The sequence below is a fragment of the Hibiscus syriacus genome, unplaced genomic scaffold (genome assembly GCF_006381635.1).
Source record: "Hibiscus syriacus cultivar Baekdansim isolate YM2019G1 unplaced genomic scaffold, ASM638163v2 tig00109972_pilon, whole genome shotgun sequence".
Lineage (NCBI taxonomy): Eukaryota > Viridiplantae > Streptophyta > Magnoliopsida > Malvales > Malvaceae > Hibiscus > Hibiscus syriacus.
This window is the reverse complement of record NW_024062543.1, coordinates 2928385-2941698: the sequence shown is the minus strand read 5'-3', so window position 1 is coordinate 2941698 and position 13314 is coordinate 2928385. Positions and strand designations below refer to the sequence as shown.

The 13314-nt window shown below is 35.6% G+C and overlaps 3 protein-coding genes across 3 annotated transcripts; 2 read left to right on the top strand and 1 right to left on the bottom strand.

The window, feature by feature from the left end:
* Positions 1 to 360: 360 nt before the first annotated feature.
* On the top strand, positions 361 to 2051 carry LOC120211569 (F-box protein At1g67340-like). The gene is made up of 3 exons (XM_039210077.1): positions 361 to 684; positions 777 to 939; positions 1018 to 2051. Exons 1-3 carry the CDS (start codon positions 443 to 445, stop codon positions 1774 to 1776), a joined length of 1164 nt encoding a protein of 387 aa, XP_039066008.1. The 5' UTR covers positions 361 to 442; the 3' UTR covers positions 1777 to 2051.
* A 1999-nt stretch (positions 2052 to 4050) lies between these two features.
* LOC120211362 (probable serine/threonine-protein kinase At1g09600) lies at positions 4051 to 5428 on the top strand. The gene is made up of 3 exons (XM_039209909.1): positions 4051 to 4127; positions 4452 to 4782; positions 5216 to 5428. Exons 1-3 carry the CDS (start codon positions 4051 to 4053, stop codon positions 5426 to 5428), a joined length of 621 nt encoding a protein of 206 aa, XP_039065840.1.
* A 585-nt stretch (positions 5429 to 6013) lies between these two features.
* LOC120211568 (probable arabinosyltransferase ARAD1) lies at positions 6014 to 9287 on the bottom strand. Its single transcript, XM_039210076.1, has 4 exons — positions 8745 to 9287; positions 7437 to 7733; positions 7252 to 7347; positions 6014 to 6792 (listed from the first exon to the last, which is right to left on the bottom strand). The coding sequence occupies exons 1-4, from the start codon at positions 9225 to 9227 to the stop codon at positions 6367 to 6369; spliced, it is 1302 nt and encodes a 433-aa protein (XP_039066007.1). The 5' UTR covers positions 9228 to 9287; the 3' UTR covers positions 6014 to 6366.
* Between the last annotated feature and the right edge of the window lie 4027 nt (positions 9288 to 13314).

Here is a 13314-nt window from a genome sequence, read left to right as displayed (position 1 = left end):
GCGATTTACGGATACGCGTTGCTATTTACGGATACACGTTGCGGTTTACGGATACGCATTACGATTTATGTGTTCGCGTTGCGATTTTCATATTCGCGTTGCGATTCTTGAAAATCGCAATGTGAATTTGTACTATCGCATTGCGATTTTCAAGAATCGCGTTGCGATTTTGGAAACTGATTTGCGATTTTGGGGATCGCGTTGCGATTTTTATTTCGCGTTGCGATTTTGTTGGTTATTTTGACAAATCCAAAAAAAATTAGTTAAAATCGTCTTGTTGTTTTCGATCCCTCTGCCTTCTATATAAGATTTCCACTTTGCTTTTTTATATACGTCTCTTGAGCCACAAGAGAAAAAGATGACAGAGTGAAACGCAGACGATGAAGGCACGGAGCTCGAGATCAATTTGCATAATAGATTGATTTTCTAGAGAGAGACAAAAATGAGAACAAGGAGAGGGCTCTATTACCCCAGAGCAGATGTTTGTTTAGAGAAGAAAGTCGTTAAAATTACGGGTTTCGCCGGGGATAATATGGGTTGCCGGAAACGGCGAAGAACCTCGCCGGAGAGTATTGGAAAGAGAGACTTTTTTTATGCTCTGCCTGATGATCTTGTCATTTATGTTCTCTCTAAACTAAGCTCCACCGCTCGTTGCCCCTCAGATTTTGCCAACGCTTTGGTTGCGTAAGTTTCCTGGATTCTTCTGGGTTGATTGCTTGTTTCTCGGAAAAGATAGTTTTTTCCCTGAAGATTTCATTTTCTATTTTGTTGAGCAGATGCAAGAGATTAAATAGTTTAGCACTCCATCCCCTTGTATTATCCAAAGCCTCTCAAAAAATGTTTGCCATTAAAGCCAGAAACTGGTCGGAATCGAGCCGGAGGTTCTTGAAGGACTGTGCGGATGCCGGAAATATTGAAGCTTGTTATACACTCGGCATGGTGAGTTTCGATTTTATATTTTAGTAGTGAAGTATCAACGTTCAGTAACGAGTTTAACTGATATATAATTTGAAACAGATTCTTTTCTACTGTCTAGAGAATCGAGAGAGTGGAGCCTCTCTTTTGGCTAAGGCGGCGATTAATTTACACGCGCCGGCACTGTACTCCTTAGCTGTGATTCAGTTCAACGGAAGCGGCGGCTCCAAGAACGACAAAGATCATAGGGCCGGCGTTGCTTTGTGTGCTCGCGCTGCTTTTCTTGGCCACATCGACGCCCTCCGTGAGCTCGGTCACTGCCTGCAGGACGGTTACGGCGTCCGGCAAAATGTCGTCGAGGGCCGTCGGTTTCTCGTCCAAGCAAACGCCCGAGAGTTAGCGGCGGTTTTATCATCAGCTGGGGCTGCTTCCAACAAATTTATGCGCTCCTGGCTCACGTGGAGCCCACACCCTAACCTCAACCTCAGCCACCGCCATCCGGCGGTCCCGGGTTGCCCGTTGCTGAGCGATTTCGGATTCAATGTGCCGGCTCCGGAGGCGCACCCGGCTAACAGGTTCTTAGCCGAGTGGTTCAGCGCTCAGGGCGGGGTGCCTGGCCCGGGCTTGAGACTATGCTCCCACATCGGTTGTGGGAGACCGGAGACGAGAAAGCACGAGTTCCGGAGGTGTTCCGTTTGCGGGGCCGTTAATTACTGCTCACGCGCTTGCCAAGCGCTCGACTGGAAGTTGCGCCACAAAGCCGGGTGTGCGCCGGTGGAGCGGTGGCTCGACGACGAAGGCGATGGCTTCGTGGGGAACGAAGCGGTAAATGGGAACGATGACGTTATCGCCGAAAGTTAAAATAATAACGCCTCATGGTAATTTACTATTTATTTTAAACTCTTTAAGGCAACGATAAAAAGAGGAAGTGGAAAATGAAAATGAACAACCAGTTTTGGTGGAAAATTCGAGTCTAAAAAGTCAACGTTTACTGCAATGACGATAGTTGCTGAAACGGCACAGTTTTAGTTCTCTGTGTAATGTTAAGAGGGCGCCTTGTTTATCTTTTTTTCAAAATCCCTCTTGTACTATATAGATCAATGTTCACCTTCGTTAAATTAAAATTTAATATCCGGTAAGTTAAAATATTTTTTTTCTAAAAAAAATTAAATTTAAATAATTAAACTTAAAAAATATAATAAGTTTATTTTCATTTTAATTCATTAGGTGTTGGTGTATCAAATTATCACTTAATTTGAGATCAAATTTTTCTACTCTTAATTTGGAAATGGAATTATTAATATACATGCATCATGAATTAGGTGTCTAATGCGTATGAAATGAAGTCCAAGGCCCATCTAGTCCATTTGGATTGGGTCTTCTTTATCAATCATATTGGACCCAGCCATACTTTCAGATTTTAATCAAATCCTTCAATTTTGTATAACATATGAGGGGCGGATATACGTGGGTCCTTAGTGGAGCAACTGCACATTATTATTTTGATAAAAGTGTTAAATTTAATTTAACTTGTTAAGAAAAATAAAAAAAAAAATTTAAAATATAATAATAAAATTTTGTACTCTTATTTTTTTTATTACTAGATCTACAACTGTGATATATGTGTATAACATGTGAAAGAAACATATATGTATTACATTTTTCTAATAAAAAGTCACACAAAAATGAATTGTTATATATATGTATTGTATATGATAAAAATGATCATCCAGTTCAGTTGGTAGAGCACAAGGCTCTTAACTTTGGGGTCGTGGGATCGAGTTTTACATAGGGCATTTCATAATTCGGAGGTCTCCTACGGAAGTTGTTCTTAACCTGACGTTGGGAGCAGTTTACTATCCTACCTCCCCTTACCCTATTATTATATATGAGAATAAAGGTCAGCTAATGTATTGTATATGATCGTAAAAAACTATTTAAATTAAAATTAAATAATATCATAATATTATAAATATTTATGATCAAATTTAAACAAAAACTCGAAAATTAAATTCGACTTAGTCAACGCGAATTTTATAAACTCAATTTGACTAGAAAATTTTTTAAGATAACTCTGAGTTGCAAAATATGACTCGTCAACTTTAATAACAAGAAATTTTTTTACTCGACTTAATTGAATGCTCACTCCTATCCACAATTAATCGAGATTAAACTAGAAACAACGTGCGTGTATCATCGTCTAATTCACAATTTACTTTTATAGAATTATTCACTATAATACATTAAATATAAATATACATCACCTTAGTATCAAGATAAACAAGAAGATGATCAGGAACGTCCTTACATTTCTGGTAGACGGGGCCAACGGTGGGGGCGACGGTGCCTTCAAAGGTCACGACGGTGGATCGAAACGGACTGGAATTCTGTTTAGCATACTCATAAAGATTCGAAACACAAAATAGCACACGGATCACGGCCACCCTCACCAAACCTACGTGCTTCAGGCTGTGTATGTTGCTCTCAAAATCTACCTCCTAAAACATAATAATGGTAACAATACATTTTTCAAAATGAAATAAAATCCACAAGCATTTAAGAGAGAAAAAAAAGGTTCAATCTACCCTTCCCTATTGATTCTCGAACAAGGATCGTCGAACCAGTACAATAAACAGAGCGTTTCAGTTAAGTTAAATGGAGTTTACATGAACCAGAACCTTAAGCTCTTGAGATAAATAGGGTTCATGAAAGACCAGCTGTATGCGACAACTAAAGCTACGAGCTTTAGCTGCAAGTAACTCAAAACTAAACTAAAATAAACAATTTACTTACCAGATGAGCTAAAAAAAAACGAAAATGGAGTCAAACGGAGATGCAAAAATGAGTGGACTGAAACCCTTGATTTTGATATAGTTAGAAGTGAATAGCTTAGTTTTGGGGTTTGGGGTTTTCGAAGGGTTGGTTTAACCTAGATGTAAAATTGATAGTGTCTTTCCTTAACAGTATATTAAGAATACCTGAGAATTTCTAGGTTTGACGTACAGGCGAAGAGCCGAGAAACCAAAAGAAAAGGGTACCCTCCAACAACAAACCCCAAAGAAAATTCGTATCCACTAATATTGGTGGAGCAAATTGATAATAGATATGCTCTAATCAAAGCTAAGAAAACTAATCATGCTGGTCGAATATATAGATAATGACAGATTTAGCATCTTTATCATAATTGTATTATTGTCTTTGATTTTCAGAACGTATATTTTTATTCTCAAGATAAACATTTTTTTCCATTAATTTAACTAAATAATTTGATGTGTTTTTATTTTTCTTTATTTGTTTGAAAGTTTTAATATTTTTTTATCTATTTTAAAATTTTAAATATTCTAATATTTTAAAATTATTCATTAATAGGGTACATTATATAAATAGTTCCCAAACCTTTAGGGCGTTTACATTTTGGTCATCCAACTTTTGAAACCTGCAATACAGTCATCGAACTGTTAATTTGTTTTCAGTAAGATCCCTACCGTTTCCTCCCGTTAGTTTTTGCTTACCTGGCACATTACCGTTTGACTCAGCCCGTTTGACTTCTTCTTCTTCTTCCAACTCAAACCAAGCAAAACCCAAAACCCTTCTCCTTACAGCAGTGTGTACAAAGCTCGTGACCTTGAATCAAATAATTTAGTTGCCTTGAAGAAAGTTCGATTTGTTAATATGGACCCTGAAAGTGTTTGTTTCATGGCAAGGGAAATTATTATTTTGCGTCGGCTTGATCATCCTAATGTCATGAAGCTTGAAGGTCTAATTACTTCCGGGGCATCTGGAAGCCTATGTCTTATATTTGAATACATGGCGCGTGATCTTGCAGAGCTTATAGCAGCACCTACGATTAAGTTCACTGAGGCTCAGGTATATTCATATCTTCAATATTTATTTGATTAATGTTGTTTAGATCAGCATAAAGTTTGTGATCCTATAATTTTCTGGACTTCAAAGGAGTCTAGTCTTGATGGAAGAAAACAATTTCGTAAGAAGTCTGTGGCATTATGAACTGTGAGTGGTTTTCCCTTGGTTTTTGATGGAACATATTGTGCATGTAGAAAATAACTGTTACAATTTACGACTCAAAATGGAAAACAAATTTGGTGGAAACTCCTTTCTTTAGTTATTAGCTGCTTGTGCAAATGGAGGCAATTTTTGTTGTCAAAGTTGCACCCTTTCTTGTATGTGTTATTTTTTATGGTGAAGAATTATATTTAGCCTTTTTTTTACTCAAATGAAAGACAAGGGACTCTGTTGTTAAGGGTGTTCAAGTGTTGAATCCTTATGTGTAACTGTCCAGATAAAGTGTTATATGCAACAGCTGCTCCGAGGACTCAACCATTGCCATAGTCACGGTGTTTTGCACCGTGACATTAAGGGCTCAAATCTCTTGATAGACTGTAATGGAAACCTCAAGATTGGTAAGTTTGGACTGGCAACATTTTTCCATCCCAATCAGACTAAGGATTTGAGTTGGAAGAAGGAGAAGGATTTTGGGTTTTGCTTAGTTTGAGTTGGGAGGAGGAGAAGAATAAGGGTTTTGGGTTTTAGTTGGAAGAAGAAGAAGTCAAACTATCGGTCAAATGTGCTGAGTCAAATGGTAACGTGTCATATCAGCAAAAACTAACGGGAGGTAATGACATGGATCTTACTGTAAAACGAACTAAAAGTTCGATGACTATATTGCAAGTTTTAAAAGTTGGGTGATCAAAATGTAAGTGCTTTAAAAGTTTGGGGACTATTTATATACTTTACCCTTATTAATATTACGAACAATATTACATAATATTACCTCAATAATAAAATATATGTGAATTATCATACATATTGTCACATCAATATCGATTATATTTTAATAATTTAGTAAACATTTTAATTTGACTTAAAGTAAAATATTGAGTGTTAAATTACTATAAAAAATGCCATTTTAATAGTTTTTGTATGTCTTTTTCTTCTTTTGCATTTCTATCAATTTTTGCAATATAATAAATAAAAGGACAGTGGCCAAAACCCAAACTAAAATTGCCCGAAAGGCCCAATTGAACAATATAATTTTACTCATATTTGTTGAACGAAAAAGATTTATTCAATAGTACAAGACAAAATCAAATGAAGTTTCTGAGGTACTACTGATACATGGATTAGCTTGATCACTTTGAATACACTTGTACAAGATTTGAATGCAAAGATTAGAACCTAAACAAAATCACCTCTGGAAGTGTATATCCTATGTCATTACACTATCTATAGCCCACATCCGCACAAACAAATGATGAAAAACAATATTAACCGAGTTTGAAACTACGTACCGTAAGTCACAGAGCTCGGTAAAGCTGGCCCATGATGTGTTGGCTTGTGGTTTCCAGGCACCTTTGCTCATTACCCGCCGTCAGATGTCACCATAAATGAGAAAAATATGGTGATGTACAGTGTTGAAACAAGGTTCTGTTGTCATCGTCTCCGTTGCCACCAATCTGGAACTTTCAATCTTCTACTTCTGTGTAAAGCAAGTTGGATCCCGGGAAGCTTGTGCTTTACCTGTCTCCATAACATATTGACGGCGTCTTCCTTCTTTGGAGGGTACTGGAACTCGAAATGATGGGAAACATTCTTGAGCCGGTTCCACATTCCAAGCCATCGGTCCTTTGGAAATTGACGCAACTGATTGACCAGATAACCTGGTACCAATGCCTCTTTCATAGAGAAGAAAATTGAGAATTCAGTGTAGTCAATTTCATCCTCGTAGGGGAGCTCAATATTATCACTGACGATCACCGGAACACAATGGCTCACAATAGCATCAAACATTCGGCAAGATGAAGGTGTGTCACCTGCAGGATGCAGACAGAACTTTGACGAACGCATCCCCTCTGTAGACTAATACAAAAGAAAGTGAAAGAAATAAGATATTTAGCATAATTTTAGCACAAAAATTATATTGAAAAAATTGCAAAGCGTCTCCAAAAGTTTCTTCCACCTTGAAAAAGTGATGATTATTTGGTTTTAGACTGTAATATGGTGGCAAATACTTCCCATTTAATAGATTAGCAACACAAATTTATTGTCTGAAACCAAGAGACAGATGTATCAAACCACGTCAAAACATCCAAAGGAAGGAAAAAAAAAAGTACAAATAGCAGACATGGTAACTAAAAATTGGCTTTTTGACTAAAAATCGTTGCGAAAAAGCAAACATAACATTAACACGTATCGGCAAGCAAGTCCATTTGAATTTTGGGACTATCAAAATATGCAAATTGGAAACTGGGATTACCACTTCGTTTTCTGAATGCTTAGAAAATAGTATACTTCCAAGGTCCAAGACAAGCAGCATACCATTATAATGTTTTTCGGAGTTGCTACACTCTTCTCGTAATGAACATCATCAATACCAGACAACATCTTTGACAGTTTGACTCGAATTTTGCCTTGCTGCGCAGAAATGATATTGAGTTAAGAACGTTACCAAATTCAACATAAGTTCTATGAACGGAATATCTGTGTTTAAAAAATTGTCGTACATCTTTCCTGACAGTATTTCCCCGGAAGAAAAGAAGTGTATTTCGAGACTCGTATGGGTCCAGAGGGTCATCATCTGTGAAGGAGTCCACAACATGTACATATGGAGCAACCACATCTTTGCTTAATCTTGACACGTTTCTAGGATAGCGGCCAAAATCTACAACAATAAGGAGTGATGCATTCAACTCTTGTCGAAGAAATCTGAAAGCATTTGGATGTGTCATGGGAATTACATGGTCTCTGCCTCCAGATCTTTGATAGTACTTGGATTTTTGCAGGAATTCCAATAACTCAACCTGAAATGAGAAAGCAATTTTTTTTTTTTTTGGATAAGTGAGAAAGCAATTTACGTTCACCATAATCAACAGTAATCAACTTGAAATGAGAAGCACTTTATATCCCACATCCGTCAATATAAGTCTACTCCAGAAAACTGAAATATAAGATCATTCCGCCTGCTGGGACGTAGAGTCGAGTAAAAACACAAAGCAATAACTACAAACTAGAGAAACTCATCGGCAGCAGAAAAGGGGGAGAAATAGCTCTTTTAATATCATTCGCATTAAAATTACAGAATTCTGACAAGTTAGGCATGATAATATTTGAGACAACCGGTGCAAGTTACTAATAATCAAACCAGCAACCGCTGCTTGCTTCCGGTCAGTAAAAGAGGGCATATAGTGCCATCTTAAAAGAAAAATACTTAGAGGATTGCAATAAGCATTCATTTACACACTTCAAAATAATATAAGGAGCTAGGAAGCATGTGGAAGTTCTCCTTTCCCTAAATGATTACCATCAATAATGAACCGTTGACCAAGGATTAGATGCATCATGATAAAAAAGTATTCAAGTTATCATGTGCTGAACATGTTTGAAATCTACATTCCATTAATTGAAGAGCAATTAATGAATTCATTATTACAAAATGATAGTTCCCAAAACCATTGGCTAATTCTTTAACATGTCAAAAGCACAAGCAAAGCGGCATTTCCTTTTCATATAATGATCAATTGATAAATGCACCTAAAGTCCCATCTCTTTTATAATTGGGAAATGTTAAAGAAATAAAAGAGCAATTAACAAATTTATTTTTGTTTTGAATTCAGCTGATGTAGTTATCCAAACCCAGATAGCTAAAGTCTCGTATTTTTCATGGAATTCAATATCAGTAACTAAAAACAAAATGCAACTAAATGAACTTAATTTGTGCATTTTTGGTATCAAAACAACTGGAATCCATCTCCCTAATCACCAAACAACGCATTAAGCCATAGCGCGGAGCGATTGATTAAGATTCCCAGTACCTGTAATCGGCGATCAACCTCCGTCTCAGGATCCGTCATATTATGGCCGTGCGTATTAAAACTCAACGAGGAAAAAAACGGCACATAAAAGGCGTCCGCGGTTTCAGGATCCGAAACCCTAACCGCCTCCCTACCTTCCTCTCCGTCGCCGCCGTAGAGAAGCGACGCCATCAGCCAATACTCCACACTGTGCTGTCTCTTGATCCCGGAATTCGATGGCCAAGGTGGGAAATTCTCCGCCGTCACGGGAGCCGATCCCTCGGAGGAGCTCCGACGGTCCATCATGCCGACGTGGAATCTCCTGGGGAGATCGTACATGTAAACGCGGAGGGGGCGGCCGGTAGCGCAGAGCGAGCGTGTGACCGTGGGCGACTGAAGTAGAGGGAAGAAGTAGGATCTGAAGTCAACGGTGCCGACATAGATTGAACATGAAACGAGGAAGAGAATCACGGATGGTAAGCAGATTGCAGCTTTACCGTACATTGCTGTGTAAGAATTGAGATCTACCTCTGCTCTTTGCTCACTGAATATAATTATCTGTGATTCCAAGTCTTATATTCTCTTCTGCTGAATTGTCCTTTGGATTTCCACGCGCACACACAAAATCTTAAAATTTGCTTTATCCGCATTTGAAGCAAAACAAAAGAACAAAAAGGGATTTATTTACAGTGCCGTTGTAAATTCCCGGAAACGCCAACTAAATTCGTTACTATTTTTTATTTTTATTTTTTAAAAGGTAAAATAAGTGTTCAAATTACAATATTTTTTTTGAATATATATTTAAATTATTTTTAAATGATCTCAATGTATAACATTATAAATCTAGTCCTAGGATCCAAGTGCATACCTATTATTTTAGATAAATTATTAAATATAATTCAATATATTAAGGGAATGATTAGAAAATAATTTTTTTTACATACTCATTATATTATTTTTTTAATTTCTAGATCTGTCATTGGTTATAAACGTTATCATTTTAGATGTTCGGGCTGTTAACAACGTTAGTTTCCTCCATTAACATTATGAAATAATAACATTTATAACGTTAGACACTAATATCATTCAAAAAAATTTAGATACATATTCGTAAAAAAAAAACTATAATTTTAACGCTTATTATATATATATTTTTACTTTGTTACCACTTTTTAGGTTTGTTCTAACGTCCAAGTAATTATGCATGCTTAAAACAAACGATTTCTGTTAGGTAAATTGACAGTTGAAGCGGTAACGTAGTTTGATCGGTATTTCTCTTGGTTGTATTAGGGATGGACAGATATTGAGTTTTATTAGATTTTTTTATTTATTCGGAGTATCATATTTTTTTATTTTTTATTTTATTTAGAATTCGAATAAAAACTATTTGGGTAAATTACACACTTACTCACTTGACTTTATCCTCTTTTCTATTTCACTTACCGTACTTTTAATTTTTTTCAATTTACTCACTGAACTTTAGACATTGAACTTTTTTTGTCACTCTGCCGTTAAATAATTAACGACGTTATGGCATAACAACTTGTAATAAAACGATGTAGTTTTAAATCATTACAAATATCCAATCTGGATCAATACGATGCCGTTTTGGTCTCAATAAAAAAATTAAATTTATATTTTTTTCATTTTATCCCTTTATCTTCCGCCCCTCCCCTCATCTCTCTCAAAATCATGAATCACGCCAACCCATTTTCTCCTCCCATTTTCCTCATTTGTATACTAATAAGCCACGGAGGACATCTAGAGATGGGTCTCGGAGAGTTTATTTGGAACTTTCCTTGGGGTAAGTTTGAAAGCTTTTGCATTTCCTTTCTTAGTCTGCGTATAGTGCCGAATAGGGTTGTAAAAGAGACGAGACAGATCACGAGTTACTCGAGATCTATTCGATCAAGACTCGATAAATACTCTGATCGAATAGATTCGACTTGAGCTCGAGCTCGACTCGAGTTCTTAACGAGCCTAAATGAGCTACTCGATATTCGACTCGAAAAGCTCGTGAGCAACTCGAAAATATAATTTATTAAGATTTTATTTTAAAAAATAAATTATTAATAATATTAATATTTATGTATTGATTTTTTTAAAAAAATACATTAAGATTTTATGTATTTAAGGTTCATGTTCGAGTTTGAGTTTGAGGCTTCAATCGAGTTAAGTTTAAGCTTTTTTTTTTCATTTCGAGCCTTTCGAGCTGCTCATGAGTTTCAGTTCAGGATTTCGAGTTCCAGTCGAGCTTGAAAATGTTAAGCTTGCGAGTTTTCGAGTCAAGTCGAGTTGATCTCAGCAATACTTGAGCTCGACTCGTTTACACCCCTAGTGCCGAAACCAAAAAAAAAAAAGAGAAAATAACCTCAGTGACAGAAAATGCCTTATAATATACGATTTTGACCAACTTTTTTTCGATTTGCCAAAATGACCAACAAAATCGCAATGCGATCTCTAAATCGCAACGCGATCTCTAAATCGCAACGCGATCTCTAATATCGCAAATCAGTTTCCAGATTTGCAACGCGATTTTGACTATCGCATTGTAATTTTGCAAATTCGCGTTGCGATTTTAGAAAATCGCAATGCGAATATGTAAATCGCAACGCGATTCTGACAATCTAAACGCGATAATACAAAATCGCAATGCGATTTTCCAAATTTACGTTAGTCCAAATTCGTTGCGATAGTCCAAGTTCACGTTGCGATTTTTCAAATTCGTTGCGATAGTCAAAGTTCGCGTTGCGATTTTGAAAAATCGCAACGACTGGTGGTATTGCATTTGTTTCTTAAGAATTTTCTCTAAAAAGATAGTATCCGCGCGGACGTGTCGAAGACACGTATTACCACGACCACGACCACGACGGCAGCGGCTGTGCGCGAGAGTCCCCCTTGTTCTCTTCCACTCAACAAGGAAGTGGGAAATCCAAGCATTAAATACTCATTCCCAGTAGTGTTTCCAATACTATGTGAGATTGAACATTGCAAACACTTGGGAATCTTTTACACTATCGCAACACATTCTTTATTGTTTCAAACTAAGATCTTACAAATGGCTTGAGAATCTTTTACACTATCGCAACACATTCTTTATTGTTTCAAACTCCACGTGAATTTGGAATAGTTAAAATGTAAACTTATTTTGGATTTTTCACTATCGCAACACTTTTTCACTATCTCAACAACACGTTTTTTAAACTCTCGCAACACATTTTTCAAAATCGCGTTACGAATCTGGATATTCGCGTTGCGAATTTGGAAACTGAGTTGAAAAATTAGAGTTCGCGTTGCGATTTTTTTGGTCATTTTGGTAAATCTAAAAAAATTTAGTTAAAATCGTATATTATAAGGCATTTTCAGTCATTGAGGTTATTTTCTCAAAAAAAATTACGACATTTAGAAAATATAATAGAGTAAACTATGTATTTAGTACCTAAACAATTAGTTTAATTTATTTTATTACCTAAACTTTCAATGATTTTCAAAACTACGCATAACATTTGATTTTTGTTTCATTTTAATACTCCACCTTTAAAAACTTAATGTTAGTACCTAAACTTTTTTAGTCTGTCGGACCCGTTCAAAGAAAAGCTGTTTTTACGTACTTCCCTCGGGTCCGTTCATATGCATATTATACCCATAATAGATATAAATTAGTGAAATCTATGAAAAGATCATATGAATAATGTTATCTCGATCATCTTCTCATATTTTTTGAGAAATTACTTCTTTATTTCAAAACATTCATTTTTATTTTGGGAGCTACACATTTATTATTTAAAATATTAGTTTTAGTCTGATTTAGTATTTAAATTTTTTAAAAAAATTTAAATCATTCATAACGTTTAATTTTTGTTTCATTTTAGCACCCACCGCTAAATACTTAACGCATTTAGTACCTAAACTATAAGTTTTGGTCCGTTTTAGTACCTAAACTTTTTTAAAAAATTCAAAACTTAAATTTAAATTTGAACGGGTACTAAAATGAAACAAAAATTAAACTTTAGGTATGATTTTAAAAAATGAAAGTTTATGTACTAAAACGGACCAAAACTAACAGTTTAGACACCAAACACAAAATGTACCCTTTTATATTTAGATTTTACACTTTCATTTGTGACTTCATGTCTAAAGCGAAAGGTTAAATTGTACCCAATCAACACAACATTTATTTATCTCTTACACATCAATAATGTGAAAAAAAAATTAAAATACTATACAAAGATGATACAATACAAAAATGTCTCAAAAATATATATGGTACAATTGTTGGATTAAAATTCATAATTATGGACACATATTTATAATGTATATTGTTATCATAAAATATGATATAAATTAAGTGACTAATTATGTTATAAAGTCATAAGGTATTAAAAGTGTTATGGAAATAAAAGTGTAGATACTATTAAAGTTGTATTTATAATTCGACGAGGGGCAGAGTTATAAGTACGGACAATAAATGATTCTTAAATCAGCTATATAAAGTGGTTATGGTCCCCAAAAAAATAGAGAGTTCTCGTATTTACTCTTATCCCGTCAGAGAATTTATACTCAATGGAACTCTTATCCCTACATAGGTAGA